This window comes from Onychomys torridus, chromosome 3, assembly GCF_903995425.1.
Source record: "Onychomys torridus chromosome 3, mOncTor1.1, whole genome shotgun sequence".
NCBI lineage: Eukaryota > Metazoa > Chordata > Mammalia > Rodentia > Cricetidae > Onychomys > Onychomys torridus.
In genome coordinates this window covers 157,771,949-157,791,605 of record NC_050445.1, presented here as the reverse complement: position 1 = coordinate 157,791,605, position 19,657 = coordinate 157,771,949, and the positions used below count along the sequence as shown (strand labels likewise).

The 19,657-nt window shown below is 40.0% G+C and overlaps 1 protein-coding gene across 4 annotated transcripts in view; it reads right to left on the bottom strand.

The window, feature by feature from the left end:
• Window positions 1–19,657, bottom strand: part of Fgfr1op2 (FGFR1 oncogene partner 2) — a 40,781-nt gene that overhangs the window by 18,013 nt on the left and 3,111 nt on the right. For 3 of the 4 annotated variants that reach the window (XM_036182371.1, XM_036182368.1, XM_036182369.1), the window contains exons 2-5: window positions 8,560–8,696; window positions 4,180–4,297; window positions 2,801–2,943; window positions 219–332 (exon numbers count right to left, since the gene is read on the bottom strand). In XM_036182371.1, the coding sequence (XP_036038264.1) occupies window positions 219–332; window positions 2,801–2,943; window positions 4,180–4,297; window positions 8,560–8,694 (510 nt within the window). In that variant the 5' untranslated portion in view covers window positions 8,695–8,696. The remainder of the gene's footprint in view (window positions 1–218; window positions 333–2,800; window positions 2,944–4,179; window positions 4,298–8,559; window positions 8,697–19,657) is intronic. The other variant, XM_036182370.1, reaches the window with a different exon arrangement.

The window sequence follows — 19,657 nt, the reverse complement described above, 5'->3', positions numbered from 1 at the left end:
ATATACAGTGGCTTACATCCTGTGCATGACACACAGAGCATTAAGGACAGACAGAGTTTTAGACTCAGCAGCATGGCCATGAAAAGCACACCGTTCTTCGAATGATTTCATTTATTTGCTGATCTAATCTGGAAGGGCAATTCAAAATAAGACGACTTTTAAAAATGGACCCCACTTCCACCCACCCCCCCGAAAGTTGACTGTTTGATTTAGTGTACATTCTTATTTGCTTCCAAGTGCCGCCTCTCCAGTCCATGCTGAGGTGCTTCAAGGATGTGCCGAGATGCATCAAAGAAGAATCCTTCGCAGCTGTTACGATGTACCATGTCAATCTGTAGTACAGAGTCATTATAATGTTAATACGGAACTCATCCGTAATTTAAAAACTGAATGAGTGGTTAGTTCATGCGTGTTAGCCAACTGTTGGAATGTTTGTTTTTTTAAGATTTCCAAAAAGGCATCTGTTAAAAAAGTAATGTAAAAATAAGTACTTGGATGAAACTGAGTTATGTTTTCTAGTGATTTTTAAATATGGACTCAAAAAGCTCTAGGTGAGTGCAAAATTCTATATTACTGTAGCCTCAAGCAGGACATGTTCCAAAGTGCAGCTCAATGTGTTCCCCAAAGCGTGTTGCAGAATTATTTCTATGTTTAGGCATATTAAACCACTTTGTTTATGAAAACTAAGACTGCTCCTCCTCCTCTAGTGCTGACTCATTTCCCCACACTCCACCTATGTTACAGTTAAATTGTTTCTGAACCTGCTGTTACACTGCCAGCTCAATAGCAACGTGACCCATTCCTTCAATGATCTTGCTCTTGCCCATAACAACTAATCCAATGCAGGGTGCTAATGTTTGATTTACTGAGCCGAAGTGTCTCCTTTTTGGGAAAAATCAAAATCACAAACATTAATATGTATTAGTTAGAATTAATAGCAAATAACTGAACAGTCATTTTATGGAAGGCAAGGATCAGCACTTAGATGAACTCAATCTCACAACAAATGTTAACAGAAGGTTCGTGGCTATTTAGGAAGTGTTTAACTTTTTTAACTAATGGACAGCATTGATGAATGGTACATTCAATGGGTTTGTTTATGGGGCGGGGGTTGAACTCAGGGGTTCAGGCATGCTAAGCACATATTCTATCATGGAGCTATGCCTCTACCTCTTAATGTGCTTCAGAAAATATTTGCTCTGCCACAGTTGCTACAATATGGGACTAACAAGATCTTAGTCTACATACTTTTTTGGTGGTATTTACTCTTCTTTCAAAACTTCAAAATTTTGTTTTTCAAATTGTAAAACAAGAGGGCCTTTTGGAATTTCAGGACTGCATTTCAATTCTTCTTTATGCTTAGTTATACATTTACTTAATGTTTGGAGAGGGAGAGTAGAATCCCATCCCATGGACATCCCATGTAGCCAGGCTGGTCTAGAACCCTGACCTTCCTGCCTGTATCTTATAAGTACTGGGATTAAAGAGCTGTGTGGCACCATACTTGGCTTAGATATACATTGAAATACTCCACAACAAATATTGACATTAACCATAGACTTTATATTCAAAAGACCAGTTAAATAACCAAGGTCTTCCATTCTGTTAGGGCATAATCATTATAAAGATAATATTAAACCCAATTTTAGTTATTTATTCTCCTACTAATTGACACAAGAGGTAGCTATTAGTCTCTAATATGTATAACTGTCACCCAAAGAATATTACTAGTTATTAAATTCTTATGGAATAATTTAAAAATACTATAGACACCAACTGGAAGAAATATTTTAAAGAATCCAAAATATGTGTCAATAATTGAGAAATACATGTATCTTATAACTATCATTACTTCTTAAATAGTATTAGTTGTAAGTAGGTTACTTCACCATTGCCTGAAACAGGTAAGAACCAGTCATCCAATCTAGTTTAATATCTTTATTTCCACTGGCACTCAGAATTCAGTTTAATGTAAACAGCAACTATTCCGCTGCCTTGACAGCAACTGCCCACAAGTGACCCCAAGTAAATGATTACAAAAATACTGACTACTCCACTTTAGTTCTAAAAGGATGTCAACTACAGGCAGTGTCCCCAACCCCACGGTTTTTCATAAAAATAAGTTGAAAGCATTTCCATTCCTGTTTGTGTAACAGGTGGCAGTACACAAATTTACTGGAAAAAAAAAAACTTAAAAGTGGAGAATCTTACAAAAATAATTTTAAACTGAACATACTTTTATTTTTAAAATAGTTTATTTCTGAATTCAGACAGACAGACAGACACACACACACACACACACACACACACACACACACACAAATAACATTTTAAAGTTACTATGGACACCAATAGGGAGGCAGAGATATGTGGACCTCTGTGAATTTGAGGCCAGCCTGGTCTACATAGTGAGTTCCTGGACAGCCAGATCTACACAGTGAGACCCTGTTACTAGGGAGCAATGGGAGTTAGAAGAATAAACATAGGAGAAAACAATACACAACAAGAAATGGGCAGAGAGGGTGACAACAACAGTCAATTACAAATGTGAGCTATTTCCGGGTGTGGTGGCACATGCCTTTAGTCCCAGCACTCAGGAGACAGAGGCAGGAGGATCTCTGAGTTTGAGACCAGCCTGATCTACAGAGTGAGTTTCAGGACAGCCAGTGCTACAGAGAGAAACCCTGTTGTGGAAACAAAGATGGGGAGGGAGGTATTATACATCATTGAAAGAATCTGAACATAGGTTAAGTAATGGCCCCCAGTTTCCATTTCAAGTCAAATTCGTAGCCTGGTTTACCTTTGAGTGTTGCTCTTTTAACTTCATTATTATACCCGGGTCATCTCTCTTGCTAGCCATTAGCAACCGGAACATTTGCTCTCGATACTTGCTCATTATCAGTTCCAAGGCAGACTGGTGTTCTTCCAAGGATGTTCGCAGTTCTATCAAGAACAATGTGCTTTACTCAAATGAGTTAAGATTATATAAACTATGCTCTTCTATATAACATTTATCAAAACACTGACATACAGGAGATCTTAAAAAGAAAACATGCAACAAAGAAGCCCTTCATTACTTTTTATTGAAATAAAAAAGTTTATGCTGTGTGCGCGCACGCACGCGCCATGGCACATGCACAAAGATCAGAGGACAATTTGCAATTGACTTCCACCTTCTACCAGGGGTTCCAGGAATGAAACGCAGGCTGTGGGCTTGGTGGCAAGTGCCCTTGACCCACTGAGACATCTCTCATTAGCTTTTTAAAGTGTTCACATGAAACTCATTTCTTAAAAATCATTTCAGAGCTGTGAGGCTGGACTGGGGAAAGTTCCACAAAAGTCTAGCACTGCAATGAACTTGAGCACTTATGCTGAACACTGAAGGAACAAGAATCCTATACAAGATCATCAAAGTGAAGGCTCTATTAGGAAAGCGATTTGCAATGGCAGAACAAATGGCATACGGAGGAGAGCTGTGGAAAGAGGACAGAAAAGAGACCAGGCAGGAATTGGCTGAAGGTACTTGTACAAGGAAATATAAACAAACGTTTAAGCAAGAGCATCATGATATTTATTCTGGGAAGTTCAGACTAGTGCTTCTGTTGAAGGATGGAAGGAAAAAGCTAGAATATGTATCTCAGTTAAGACAGTATGGCAGAGATTGTGAGCAGCCATGCTGGGACACAGGAGGGAGTGGAGTTCCTTTGCAGGAAACAAAAACAGTACAAAGCAGATGTTGAGGAAAGCAGCTAAGATGATGCCAAGCAGGGCAGACCTTCACAGAGAGGACTGGATAAAGCAGCAGTAAGTATCATCTAGGCATAGAGACCAGAAAATGAGATTGAATATAAAAAAAGAAACTTCAGTTGACTATTTTCCCCTTTAAAAAGAGGATTCTATTTTATTTTATGTGTATGTGTGAATACCTGCATGTATGTCTATACACCACATATGTGCCTGGTGCCCCAGAAGAGGACGTCAGATCCTCTGGAGATGGAATGATGGGCAGCTGTGAGATGCTTGATGTGGGTGCTGGGAATTGAACCTGGGTCCTCTGCAAGTACTCTTAACCACTGAACCATCTCTTTAGCCCTGCTCTGATTTGTGAATATACTCATTAGTTCCACACCAGTATCACAATGGCAGATGAAAGTTCTCTTTAGTGACAATATATCTTACCTTTGTTCTCTTGCTGCAATTCTCTGATCTGTCTGTTTTCTTGCTGGATTCCCATAACTAGTGTGGACCTTGGCCGATGTCTTGCAACTTCATTAAGTTCTTGGATTTCTTCCTGATACTAATGAAAAGATTAAAGTACAATATATGGGAAGTCAGTATTTGTAAATTTTTACCTGCTATATGAATATAAATGAGCAGACCCTCTAAGAGTTAAAGAGAAGTATTATGTGACCCAACATTCCTTCCTAAGGAAGGGAATGTCCATAGTGCCATTACTCATAATAGGAGAAAGAGAGAAGAGTTCAGTACCCACCCAATGAAGAGAGAAGAAACAGGACATGCTGTATCTCCTTGCAGTATTACTGGGCAATGAATAGGAAAAAAAAAACAATAACAAAAAACAAACAAACAAAAAACCCAAAACCAAAAAACTGACATATACTACAACCCAGATGAATTTTAAAACACGATAAGAGGCCAATCACAAAAGTCACATATCTCATGTCCTACTCACATGCAGTATCTAGAGCAGGCAAATCCACTGGGAGAGAAGCTCAGGGGGTCCAAGGTTGAAAGGGTGGGAAGCGAGAAAGATACTGATAGGTGTATAATTTGCTTAGCATTAGCAAGGAAGGCCCCAGGTTTCATCCCCAGCACTGCTGACAGGGGAGAGGGGGTTGAGATGAAGTCTGTCTATTATGTAGCTCTGGCTGTCCTGGAACTCACTCTGACTAGGCTGGCTTTGAACTCACGGAGATACACCTGCCCTGCCTCCCGGGTGCCGGATTAAAGACGTGTACTACAACACCTGGCGGGATTTTGATTTTTTTAAAAAGTAGGAATTTAACTTTAGACTTATTCATTTTTCTTCAGGCATTCTTACTGGATAGTTATCAATGAATTCATCACAATATTCCTGGTTTTTTTTTTGTTGTTGTTGTTGTTTGATTTTTTTTGTTTTGTTTTTTACAAGACACGGTTTCTCTGTGTAGTTTTGGTGCCTGTCCTGGATCTTGCTCTGTAGACCAGGATGGCCTTGAACTCACAGAGATCCGCCTGGCTCTGCCTCCCGAGTACTGAGAGTGCACCACTACCACCTGGCTCACATTCCTGGTTCTTAACTTCAGGTGTCAAACTCCTTTTGTACAAAAAAATCACTACCAGGTCTACATTTAATTTCACCATCAGGATGGATGGTCAAGAGCAGCTGGCTTTAGGGAGACACAGCTGCAAAACAGAGTTAAAGCAAACTTGCTCCATCCACTATTTCCGGTGACCTTCAAAAAACCCTAGTCAGCTTGCATTCCCACCAGCAGTGGAGGAGAGTTCCCCTTGCTCTACATCCTCTCCAGCATAAGCTGTCTTCTGTGGTTTTGATTTTAGCCATTCTGACAGGTGTAAGGTGGTATCTCAGAGTCATTTTGATTTGCATTTCCTGGATAATTAGGGATGTTGAGCAATTCCTTAAATGTCTTTCAGCCATTTGAATTTCCTCTGTTGACAATTCTCCGTTTAGTTCTATAGCTCATTTCTTAAGTGGAATGTTGAGCATTTTGATGTCTAATTTCTTGAGTTCTTTATATATTCTGGATATCAGCCTTCTGTCAGATGTGGGGTTGGTGAAGACCTTTTCCCATATGGCGATTCCTTAGAAAATTGGGAATCCATCTCCCCCAAGCCCCAGCTGTAGCACTCTTGGGCATATACCCAAGGAATGTTCAATCATACCACAAGGGCATTTGCTCAGCTATGTTCATATCAGCATTGTTTGTAATAGCCAGAACCTAGAAACAACTTAGATGCCCTTCAACTGAAGAATGGATAAAGAAAATATGGTACATATACACAACGGAGTACTACTCAGCAGAGAAAAACAGTGACATCATGAGGTTTGCAGGCAAATGGATGGATCTAGAAAAATATCATCCTGAGTGAGGTAACCCAGACTCAGAAGAACAAACATGGTATGTACTCACTCATAGGAGGATACTAGATGTAAAACAAAGATGACTAGACTGCTACACAACTCCAGGGAGGCTACCTAGAAAACGGGACCCTAGGAAAGACCCAGGGATCCCCCAATGACAGAGAAATGGATGAGATCTACATGAACAACCTGGACAACAGTGGGAGTAATGAAGGGCAAGGTTTGAGGGAAAGAAAGCTTAGGGGAGCAGGAGATCCCAGCTGGATCAAGAACAGAAAGGGAGAATAAGGAACAACAGACCATGATAAATGATGACAGAACAGGAATAGGCAGAATGCTGGCGAGGTCCCCAGAAATCCACAATGATACATCCTCTGTAGACTGCTGGCAATGGTCAAGAGAAAGCCTGATCTGACCTAGTCTGGTGATCAGATGGCCAAACACCCTAATGGTCATGCTGGAACTCTCATCCAATAACTGATGGAAGTGGATGCAGAGATCCTCAGCCAGGCCCCAGGTGGAGCTCCAGGAGTCCAACTGAGAAAGAGGAAGGACTGTAAGAGCATGAATTGTTGAGACCAAGATTGGAAAAAGCACAGGGACAAATAGCCAAATGAATGGAAGCCCATGAATTATGAACCAAAGGCTGTGAAGCCCCCAGCTGGATCAGGCCCTCTGGATAAGTGAGACAATTGAATAGCTTGAACTGTTTGGGAGGCACCCAGGCTGTGGGACCGGGACCTGTCCTTAGTGCATGAGCTGGCTGTTTGGAACCTTGGGCTTACACAGGGACACTTTGCTCAGCCTGGAAGGAGGGGCCTGGACCTGCCTGTACTGAATCCACCAGGTTTAAATGAATCCCCAGGGGAGTCTTGGCCCTAGAGGAGATGGGAGTGGAGGGGAGGGACTGGGAAGGGAGGTGAGGGTGGGTATGGGAGGGGGGAGGACAGGGTAACCCATGGCTGATGTGTAAAATTAAAACACAAACATAATAAATAACAAAACAAAAAACAAAAAAAACCCTAGTCAGGGCTGCTTTCTTTCTTTGTTTTTTGAGACAGGGTTTCTCTGTTAGCCCAGGCTGGCCTTGAGCTCAGAGACCTGTGTCTGCCTTCCTAGTGCTGGAACTAAAGGTGCATGCCACCACTGCCCAGCTAGGGCTGCTTTCTTGAAAGTTGGAAATCTTTATAGGGAGATGGCTTACACACTAGTTGAACTTAATCATCTACTGAAAAATTCTTCCACATGCTATTAGCAAGAAGCAAAACCCACTTAATTCCTACTGTAAATGACAGATTCAAAACATGCTAGCAAAAATGAACTTGAAATAACTGCACAGGATAAAAATTAGCTATTTCCTTTCATCATTTTAAAAAACTATTTGCTTGCTAAATAACACCCAAGCACTTTTATAAAAAGTATAAACATCTTGACATTATATAATACAGCAAAATATCTAATGTGTGCCAATATTAGTGAAATGTGTTATCTGGTCCTTATCAAATGCATTTAGATTTAACAATTTCACTTATTTTTAATTCAAATGTGCATTTCTGTCAGAAAAGGGGTGAAATTCATAGATTTGAAAATAAACATAGGTATATGTACATGTCACCAAACATTTTAATATACCCTAATCCAAAGTGAAGCAAACATACAAGGGAGGCTACCTGAAAACTTGAATTAGAAATGATTTGATTAGGCAGTAGTTATTGTGATGGTTTGGATGAGAATGGCTCCCACTGGCTCACAGATTTGAACACTTGGTCACCAGGGAGTGTAGTTAAGAGTTTTCCTGCCTGGCCCAGTCAGGACAAATCTCTCTTACCCGCCAGTCCCACAGTCGCTCAGACCCAACCAAGAAAACACACAGAGACTTACATTGTTTAGAAACTGTATGGCCGTGGCAGGCTTCTTGTTATCTGCTTCTTCTCTTTTAAATTAACCCATTTCTGTTAGTCTATACTTTGCCACATGGCTTGTGGCTTACCAGTGTCTTTACATGTTGCTTTTCATGGCGGCAGCTGGCGGTGTCTCTCCCCAGCCTTCTACTTCCCAGAATTCTCTTCTCTCTTGTCCCGCCTATACTTCCTGCCTGGCCACTGGCCAATCAGAACTTTATTTACACAGAGCGATATCCACAGCAAGGGAGTGACATTATTTGAAAAGATTAAGTGTGGCTTTACTAGAGAAGTGTGTCACTGGCTTTGAGATTTCAAAAAGCCCTTTTCCAGCCCAGAGCCTCTTTCTTCCTGTTGCCTGTGGATGTTGATGTAGAACTCAGTTCTTTTGAAAACTGTAAGTCAGCCCAATTAAATGCTTTCTTTTGTAAGGGTTGCCATGGTCAACGTGTTTTTTCACAGCAATAGAAGAATGACTACGACATTTATGATTTAAGTATTACCCAAGTATCAATGAAGCTTTGTTAAGTGAGTCAGCAAGGAAAGTCAAACCTGCTTCATCGCTTCCACTCGCTTGCTGAGGGCTGTGGTCTGCTCGATGAGAGACTCTGCTGCATCGTCATGGTCTCGCAACCTTTCGACAAGGGCTTTGGCATCAGCAAGGGCCTTCTCAATTGTGCAGCTCATTTCTAAAGGAATACCAATAATAAATTAAAATCAGGACTTAAAATCAACATATCACCATACCTTAGTTTCATTGCATTATAGATATGCTTAAGCTTCACTTTCTAAAACTGTTCATTATTTAGTATTCTCTTGGGATACTATGGACTTAAATGAAAATCTAAGAATTCTCCCTATGCCCCTACATACATACATACTCAAAACTGATCAGCCAGGCTGGCTTTTGTGTGCTTTGCTATGTCAAAGTCTCAGTCTCCTCCTGGATGAGCTACAAAGTCTTATGTAAAGTGACATAATTTCAATTCCTGGGAGGGAAAAGTTTCAACAGAGAATACCATTAGCCACTACAGTCAACTTTCAGTATGTTTTAAAGAGGCACTAAAGGAGATGTTGAGACGGTTAAACATGGAGAAGAAGCAGCAAGTGTTCAGCTGCATCCTGAAGGAGTCACCAAGGGCAACACTTAACAGCAGCAAGATAGAGAGGTGCCTTGAAGAGCCCAGGCCTTGGCCTCAGGGTAGCAGCAGGACACAAAGGCTGAACATCTGCATGGGGCCACAGTCCAGAGGGCAAACCTTCCCTCTGCAAGGTGGGGGTGAACAAGAGTTCCTGAAATCTACTGAGTGTGAATTCCAGCAGCGATCACAGCTAGAACCTACACAGTGGTCTCACAGTGGAGGCTGAGGCTGATTGACAGGCTGTGCTTAATCTCCAAAGCAAAACAGAAATTTGAAAAAACAAGGGGTCCTTGCCTATAACAGATTCCAAAAATAGAGAAATGTAAGAAATACTGGATATAGAATTGATCAAAGCTGGGTGGATCTCTGTGAGTTTGAGGCCAGCCTGGTCTACATAGTGAGTTATAGGACAGCTAGACTACACAGTGAGACCCTGTCTCAAATAAATAATACATAAGGAAACAAACAAAGAATTTAGGAGATAAATCTTTAAAAAGCTTGGTTTGGTACTGAAGAGATGGTTTAATGGTTAACAGTGTTTGCTACTCTTGCAGAGGACTGTAGTTCAGTTCCCAGCGCCCATGGGGGGGGAGGGTAACGACAGCTCACAACCATCTTTAACTCCAGCTCCAGGGATCCAACATTCTGGTCTCTGCAGATACTCCACTGCATGTGTGCATACCCACACAGACAGACACACATAAACCCTGAAGAAAAAAAAAAAAAAAAAACCCAAAAAACCTAAACAGAAATCTTAGAATCTAAAAAGAATTCAATAAAAACAGTTAAGATAAATTTTGTTGTTGGTTGTTTTTGCTCTTTTACTCTTACTCTTTTGGATCTTTGTTCTTTGGACTTTTGGGGGCCCGCTACCCAGCTACCAAATAAATCACACATGGAGGCCTATTCTTAATATAAATGCACGGCCTTAGCTTGGCTTATTTCTTGCCAGCTTTTAACTTTAAAACATCCCACCTACCTTTTGCTTCTCAGCTTTTTGCTGTATATCTTACTTTCACTCTTACTCCATGGTGGCTGGCTGGCTGGGTGTCTTAGTCCTAGCATCCTCCTCTCTCTGTTCTCTTGTTCCTTCTTCTCCCAGATTTCTCCTTCTATATATTCTCTCTGCCTGCCAGGCCCACCTATCCTTTCTTCTGCCTCCCTATTGGCAGTTCAGCTCTTTCACAGACCATCAGGTGTTTTAGACAGGCAAAGTAACACAGCTTCACAGAGTTAAACAAATGCAACATAAAAGAATGCAACACATCTTTGCATCATTAAAACAAATGTTCCACAGCATAAACAAATGTAACACATCTTAAAATAATATTCTACAACAGAACTTATAGTGTATAAAATGTCTGTATTAGAAGATCTAAAATCAATTATCCAAGTCCTAACCTTGAGAAAGAAGGAAAAGAGCAGAATAAACCCCAAGTAAACAGAAGGTAAAGAAAGTAAACCCAGTAAAACCAAAGGCCGGTTCTTTAATGTGTAATGTGGGGAGGGTGTAGAGAGAGATACCAAGAGAGATTGAATACCCAACTCAAGGAACAAATAAAGAGCCAGCAGTGGTAGCCCATAATTTGGTAACCCTAGTATCCAAGAGTCTGCGGCAGGGGCATGAAGAGAAGGAATCCAATCTAGGTTACACAGTCTGTCTCAACTCCCACTCCCTTAAAGAATAAGAGAAATCATTGCAGAACCATAATTCACTCTAAATACATGTGAAAAGAATAATACATCTTATATACATGAATTAGATAATTTAGATTAAACAGATTTGTGGTGGTTTGAAAGGAAATGGCACCCAAAGATAATAGCACTACTTAGGAGGTGTGGTCTTGTCGGAGGAAGTGCGTCACTGTGGGGGTGGGCTTTGAGGTCTCTTGCTCAAGCTTCTCTCAGTGTGACAGTCAGTCGACTTCCTGTTGCCTCTAAGTCAAGATGTCAACATGTAAGGACTCTCAGATCCAGCACATCTGCCTGCATGCTGTCATGCTCCCTGCCAGGATGATAATGAACTGAACCTCTGAAACTGTAAGCGAGTCACCACAATTAAATGTTTCCTTTATAAGAGCTGCCCTGGTCATGGTGTCTCTTCACAGCAATAAAAACCCTAACTAGGACAAGATTAATTCCTCAAAACCCACAAATGACAAAAAGTCATACAAGAAGAAATAAATAACTGGTAATACACCTATAACTATTATAGTCACTGGAGTTACATAACCAAATTTGTATAGCTATTTTCTAGTAAGTTTAAATAGTAAAGAAGTTGGAGTTAAAAAAATATCCTGCAAAAGAAGCTCCACATCCGGAGAGCTTCAGTGGCAAGTCCTAAAATACACCAAGGGCTGGAGACATGGCTCAGCAGTCAACTGCACTGCTGCTCTTGTAGAGTGAGTACCCATGAGTGGCTCCCAACCATTCCTAACTCTAGTTCCAGGGGATCTGAGACCCTCTTATGAACTCTATGGGGCACATACATACATGCAGGCAAAAGGTTCATACATATAAAATAAATCTAAAAATTTATTAAAAAACAAAACATCAAAAGAAATAAAAATCAATGTCTTGTTCAAGCATCAGGCAAGTCAATATAAGCACCATCTCAGAAAACAAAACAAAATAAACAGTATTATACAATCTCTTTAAGGAAACTGGAACATTTATATAGTGGGGCATGGTGGCATACACCTTTAATCTTAGCACTCCAGAAGCAGAGGCAGATGAATTTCTATGAGCTTCAGGGCAGCCTGATCTACAAGGAAAGACCCTATCTCAAACAAACAAATAAGTAAATAATAAAAATAAAAGGAAAGAAAAGAAAAAGAAAATACTTTCAGATTCATAAAGCAAGTCAGCATTTAAAAGATCTCAACATTATTCTGACACCAAAACCATACAAAAAGACTATGAGAAAAACAAAAGAAACCACAGAATAAAATTTCTCATGAATATAGTCTAAAGACTAAATACTTTCCCCACTAAAATTATAACAAGGTAAGGACGTTTCAAATGCTGATCTTGTTGAGTTTACTAGAGCAATAAGGGTCAGGAGAAAATATCAGCTGGGGTGCATACAAGAAAACTGCTCTGATTTGTTGTCCATGCTGCTACACTGAAAATCCTAAAGAATAAAAACGTCTCTCAATGTGTTTAAAAAGAGATAGGAGTCAAGTGAGGTACACAGAGAACGCAAGACTTGGGTGGGGAGGATGAATATAATCAAAATACAGTCTATGAAATTTTCAAAGCCTAAAAATGTGAAACATAAAATTCCTACAATCTGATTTTAGCATGTCCATAGGATACAAGAACTAACTGTTCTGTAAGCTAGCAATGACAATTTGGAAACAGAATTAAATATACAAAAATTAGGTAATGTATATTAAATGGATTAATTCCTGAAAACCCACCAATGACAAAATGTCACAAGAAGAAATGAAGGTGTAATAATGTTCCTAGAACCATTTAAAAAGCTACATTCATAATTATATATGCATTATAATCAATATAACAGATAAATGAAATTCTTAGGCATACCCAAAATATACACAAGATCTATATGCTGGAAACTACAAAACACCAGCAGAAAACGAAATATGTGGAGAAAATACTGTGCTCAAGGATTTAAAGACTCAATAGGTTTTCAGCTATCAGTCTAATGCAGCTAGAAACTGACAAGCTGATTTTATAATTCCTATAAAAAGCAAGGAAACCCAAATCACCAAAACCATCTTGCAGAGATATCAAAGTGTAGGATTTAAGACTCACTTTACATAAAGCATAGCAACAAGACTGCTCTGATATGCTGAGACAGAACAGAGACCCAGAAACGGGCCCACAGAAGGGTGACCCATTTATTTCTGAAAATGTGCAAAGGGAGCTGGGTGTGATGCTTACACTCCTGTAATTCAAGCATTGAGAAGGCTGAGGCAGGAAGATCACTATATGGGAATATTATTTTAAGGTGTGTTACTTTTGTTTATGTTGCATTTGTTTAACTCTGTGAAGCCATGTTTCTGTGCCTCGCTAAAACACCTGATGGTGTAATAAAGAACTGAACGGCCAATAGAGAAGCAGGATAAAGGATAGGAGCTGTCAGGCAGAAAGAATACACAGAGGGAGAAATCTGAGAGGAGAAGAGAAGTAGCCAGAGAAAGAGGACACAGGGCCAGCTATCCACGGAGTAATAGTGAAAGTAAGATTACAGAAGTAAGAAAGGTAAAGGCCCAGAGGCAAAAGGTAGACAGGATAACTTAAAGTTAGAAAAGCTAGCAAGAAACAAGCAAAACTAAGGCTGGGCATTTATAATTAAGACTAAGCCTCCCTGTGTAATTAATTTATTAGGACCTGGGTGGCAGCCCGCCCCCCCAAAGAGAAAAACCAACAACAACATATCACTGCAAGCTGGGGCTAGCATGAACTACTACATAGTGAGTTCAAGGCCAGCTTGGGCTACACAAAGTCAAAAGACGAAAGGTGCGAAGGCAAGTCAAAGAAAGTGCTAGAAAGATGCTCAGTGCTAAACAGTGCTGGCTGCTCAGCTATGAGGATGATAGTTTAGACACCAAGACCCTTGTCAGGCAGCTCACAAGTGTTACTAACTCAAGTTTCAATCTTAAGCCCTCTTCTGATTGTCAAGGGCACCTGCACATGTGTGTACACACATACCCATTTTTTTTTTTAAAAGAAAGTGTTGTGGATATCACTCTGTATAAATAAAATGCTGACTGGCCAGTAGCAAGGCAGGAAGTACAGCAAGGCAGGACAAGCAGAGAAAGGAATTCTGGGAAGTGGAAAGCTGAGTCAGGAAACTCTGCCAGCCGCTGCAATGAGAAGTAGGATATAAAGTACCAGTAAGCCACAAGCCAAGTAGCTACTTATAGACTAACAGAAATGGGTTAATTTAAGATGTAAGAACTAGATAACAAGAAGCCTGCTGTGGCCATACAGTTTGTAAGCAGTAAGTCTCTGTGTGTTTACTTGGCTGGGTCTGAGTGGCTGCGGGACTGGTGGGTGAGAAAGATTTGTCCTACCCATGGGCTAGGTAGGACTGGAGAAAACTCTAGCTACAAATGGCGCCCAACGTGTTGGCAAGAGTTTCCACCTAAAACCTGAGAAAGAAGATTCTAAAATGGAGCTAACAACAGCTTCCTAGTTGTCACTCTCAAGTTGGCAGGTTCCTGGTGTGCGCGTTTGACTGGCAGTATGACGGGAATGAGGCATCTACAAGTGGCACATTATGCTGCATGGTAGATTTAGTCTTTGCTAGTACAAAAGAGAGAGAGAGAGAGAGAGAGAGAGAGAGATAGAGGGATTGATTGATTGATTGATTCTGGGCTACATGCTGCTTTGATAGAAGCATAGAACCACTGTTTCTAAAAGTTGAAGGCTCCCAGAGCTGGCGTGGCACAGAGATGGTGGTAAATATACCATCGCCATGGTGAGAAGCTGAGGTGGGTGGAGCCACCAGCCAAAGCTGCTCTCTTAGCCCTAGTAATGCTGTAGTTTAAAACAATTGATTCATAATTAAGACAGATTCAGATGGAACAAGACTTTAAATGCTTTACAATGTATGTAAAAATATACGTAGGCTTGAAAGGGAGAAAAAAAGAAATATATACAGTTATATAAAGAAATAGTTTTTAAAAATAAAGTCTTTAAGAGACAGTAAAGGCAGTATAAAAAATAAGCCACTTAAAGATGGATATTACACAGAGAATCTGGATTGTGTTGTCTTTGGGATTTTTTCATTATTATTATTATTATTATTATTATTATTATTATTATATTTGTATTTTAATTTTACACATCAGCCATGGGTTCCCCTGTCCTCCCCCCTCCCATACCCACCCCCTACCTCCCTCCCAGTCCCTCCCCTCCACTCCCATCTCCTCTAGGGCCAAGACTCCCCTGGGGATTCATTTAAACCTGGTGGATTCAGTGCAGGCAGGTCCAGGCCCCTCCTTCCAGGCTGAGCAAAGTGTCCCTGTGTAAGCCCAAGGTTCCAAACAGCCAGCTCATGCACTAAGGACAGGTCCCGGTCCCACAGCCTGGGTGCCTCCCAAACAGTTCAAGCTATTCAATTGTCTCACTTATCCAGAGGGCCTGATCCAGCTGGGGGCTTCACAGCCTTTGGTTCATAATTCATGGGCTTCCATTCATTTGGCTATTTGTCCCTGTGCTTTTTCCAATCTCGGTCTCAACAATTCACGCTCTTATAGTCCTTCCTTCCTCTTTCTCAATTGGACTCCTGGAGCTCCACCTGGGGCCTGGCTGAGGATCTCTGCATCCACTTCCATCAGTTATTGGATGAGAGTTCCAGCATGACCATTAGGGTGTTTGGCCATCTGATCACCAGACTAGGTCAGATCAGGCTTTCTCTTGACCATTGCCAGCAGTCTACAGAGGATGTATCATTGTGGATTTCTGGGGACCTCGCCAGCATTCTGCCTATTCCTGTTCTCATGTGATCTTCATTTATCATGGTCTGTTGTTCCTTGTTCTCCCTTTCTGTTCTTGATCCAGCTGGGATCTCCTGCTCCCCTAAGCTTTCTTTCCCTCAAACCTTGCCCTTCATTACTCCCACTGTCGTCCAGGCTGTTCATGTAGATCTCATCCATTTCTCATGGAGCACTACTCAGCAGAGAAAAACAGTGACATCATGAGGTTTGCAGGCAAATGGATGGATCTAGAAAAAATCATCCTGAGTGAGGTAACCCAGACTCAGAAGAACAAACATGGTAGGTACTCACTCATAGGAGGATACTAGAGGTAAAACAGAGATGACAAGACTGCTACACAATTCCAAGGAGGCTACCTAGAAAACAGGACCCTAAGAAAGACACAGGGATCACTCAATGACAGAGAAATGGATGAGGTCTTTGGGATTTTTAACTGCAGAAAAACATTTGATCGTAAAAGCTAATACGTATATTTTAAAGGTACCTTGACTTCAAAATTTGGATGTAAGGATATGCTGCTTTGGAAAGGAAGCTCTGCTTTTGTTTCCACAGAAAGCCAGAGGCTATGGATTTGTTCCAGATTAAGATACATCAGGTTTGACCAGCCAAGACCCCCAGAAAGGTCTCCGATGACACCATGGCCCAGATGATCCAACATCCAGAATGGTTTCAAGGCAACTGGCTCAGATGATACACACTCATGGACTACTCCATAATCCTAAAATTTTCTTTGTGTCCCCATAAGATACAGCGACCCCCTACAGCAGGAAGTAGTAAGAGAAGCTATGCCCAAATTCCCAAATATACCAAGCTGGCTTTGGAGATGGAATTGGCTTACTCCTTCTCTAAATCCAAACATAATGCTAAAGAAAAAAAAAAAGAGTTTAAGAAATTCTTTTGTCCCATATCAGAAGGGCCCTCTGGTGTGGGACAGAGAATAACAAATATTTTTATTTAAAACAGGTTGATTATAAATTCAATCTCTTTGTAAAGAAGAAAAGGGGATATGATATAGATATGATAGGATGAAAGGGTAGATTACTAAATCTACTTTTAAAGAGCAACTTGTTTAAAATGTTTTACATTCCTATAAATTTTGGTTTATTGATACAAGTTTAAACTTAATTTTGTTATACTGTATATATATATATATATATATATATATATATATATATATATATTTCTATTCTCGTTTGAGGTATTATGTTTATGTAACGCATTTAAATTGTAATGGATATTTATGAAATGCAGATTAATAATTAGTCTTCTATGATAGTCAAACTTACAGTCATGTTGTTTTCTAGGTATACATAGTTATAATTCAATTAGGTAAGTGATCTTCTAACAATTCAAAGACCTACAGAATATGGCATTTAAAATGTTTTAAAATTTTAGGCTTTCTGGACAATGAGACATGTCTGCTCCTGGCAGTACTGATTTACTGCAGAGAGGAGGATGGGCATCGAAGACACTCCATATGCAATTTATCTTCACCTTGACAAAAACAGCCATTTGGACAAGAAACTGTTCTTGCCTGGACTGCTTGATCGACTGGACATGCAGGACCTATAGAAAGGTGACCACTGAACTTTGCTTAGCAAAATGGTCCTTCAGGTTCCTGCTTCACACAGGAAACTGCCAGACATTCTACAGGACACAGAGAGAAGTCACTGAGAGAATCTAGGCCTGTGGGATGAAGACAGATGCCCCAACTTTACAAAGGAATACTAGGTGACTGTCCAGACTGCCAGCTGTCTCTGTCTACTCTTGCAAGACTCCCGAAAGTTGCTTGCATCCTTCTCCCGGTTCTCAGGTAATATTATATCCTTCTGAGGGCTTTGATGTAGTTGAAGACTAGATAGTTATAATTCTTCTTAGTTATAATAAAAGATAAGTTAGAGATGAAATCTTAGACTCACAAATATAAGATAGGATAACTTCTTTAGTTTTGCCAAATACAAATAGACTAGTTATTATAAATAGACTAGATATTATAACTGTAATTCTTGCTTGATAATTGTTTTGTTATCTGTAATTTTACTATGTGAAAGTTAAAACCTTCCTTTTTGAAAAAAAAAAAAAAAAAAGAAAAGGGGAAGTGTTGTGGATACTGCTCTCTATAAATAAAATGCTAATTGGCCAGCAGCCAAGCAGGAAGTATAGGCAGGACAAGCAGAGAAGAGAATTCTGGGAAGTGGAAGGCTGAGTGAGGAGACTTTGCCAGCTGCCGCCAAATGAGCCACGTGGCAACTTATAGACTAATAGAAATGGGTTAATTTAAGATATAAGAACTAGATAACAAGAAGACTGTTGTGGCCATACAGTTTGTAAACAATATAAGTCTCTGTGTGTTTACTTGGCTGGGTCTGAGTGGCTGTGGGACTGGCGGGTGAGAGAGATTTGTCCTGACCGTGGGCTAGGCAGGTCTGGAGAAAACTCTAGCTACAAGAAAGGTTAATATTTTTTCAACAAATGGCATTGGAAGAACTAGACACTTATATGCTGGAAAGTAATCACAGCACAATTCTTATTTGGTTTATATCAAACTCTATGGTTTATAGAAAGCTTTTCTCAAAATGGAGCACAAATTTTAGTATAAAATGAAAAATGGTAATATTAGGGGAGAAAAGGGGCAAAGAAAAATCTCTGTAATCTGGAAGTAGTCAAAGTTTTTTAGGCATGATACTGAAAGCATGAAATATAAAAACCGTATAAACCACTGATAAACCAGGTTTCATCCAGATGATAAACTGACTACCAGACAGGTAAGCCAGTCTGGAGAAGACAAAGTAGGCCTGGAGTAAACATGTCCAGGTTACACATCTGATGAAGCACTCATCTAGAAAAAAAATATCAAAGTAGCAAGAATAAGTCTAATTTTAAAAATGGCCAAAAGACTTTAATACTTACCCTAAAAGATATACAGATGGAAGCCGGGTGGTGGTGGTGCATGCCTGTAATCCAAGTACTCAGGAGGCAGAGGCAGGTGGATCTATGTGAGTTCGAGGCTAGCCTGGTCTACAAAGCAAGTTCCAGGACAGGCTCCAAAGCTACAGAGAAACCCTGTCTCAAAAAACCAAAAGATATACAGATGGGGGGAGGGGGAAGCACATGGAAAGATGTTTCTATCCTTAAAGAAATTTAAATAAAATGTGGTGACGTCCATCACAACCCTACTCAAACTGCTAGATAATACTTACAACTTGGACTAAGCTCTCTACTCCCACCATCTGGGCTGAGGGGTCAAACTCATGGTTGTCAGCATTGGTGTCAAGCCCAGTAATTTTAATTAACTGAAAATGGTAGCTTTTTGGACCTGAAGAATACCATCTTATTTTGTTGAAATGTTACTCCTTTTTTTCCACTAAGAAAACAGACTCAAGGATTCTAAATACAGGAGCTGAGCCAGGTAGGGCCTGGACTGGACCTCCACAGCCAAGCTGGTCCTGAAGGCCCTATTTGCTTCTTCCTATGTAAAACCTGTCTCAGCATCCTGAGGCGGAAACAACAAATTCCCTGACTCCACAAAGTGGAATTTCTAAAAGATTTAAATTTTTTCATTTCAAGTCAGCCAAGGGAGATGTATATGAAGAACAATTAAAAAAAACACCAAATTTTAACTTTTGAAATAACTACAAAAATCTAGCAATCGTTTTAAGTACACATTAAAATTAAGCAATGAATATGGTGGGTTGTTAAAAACAGAACTACTTTTAAAATGTTCTCTAGGCTGCACAAAGACTAACAAAGTGAACTACATTTTTACATCTTAGAAGTATAAAAATCCATTTACCCAGAATCATAAACAGATAACTCAATGCCTAATTTCATTAACATTTCAGAAAAACAGGGACACTGCTTCTGAAAACCTGTGTACTTATTTCCTATTTGCTAACCTCAAAAATGCTTAAAATATTTTATAATATGAATTTGCTTCGCCATTCTTTTTGAAATATACTTTCTCTCCCTTTTTAGCTAGTAAATAATGTGGGAGAGATTCTGCTTTCCACATTCTGTTTCAAATTTTAAAAAATA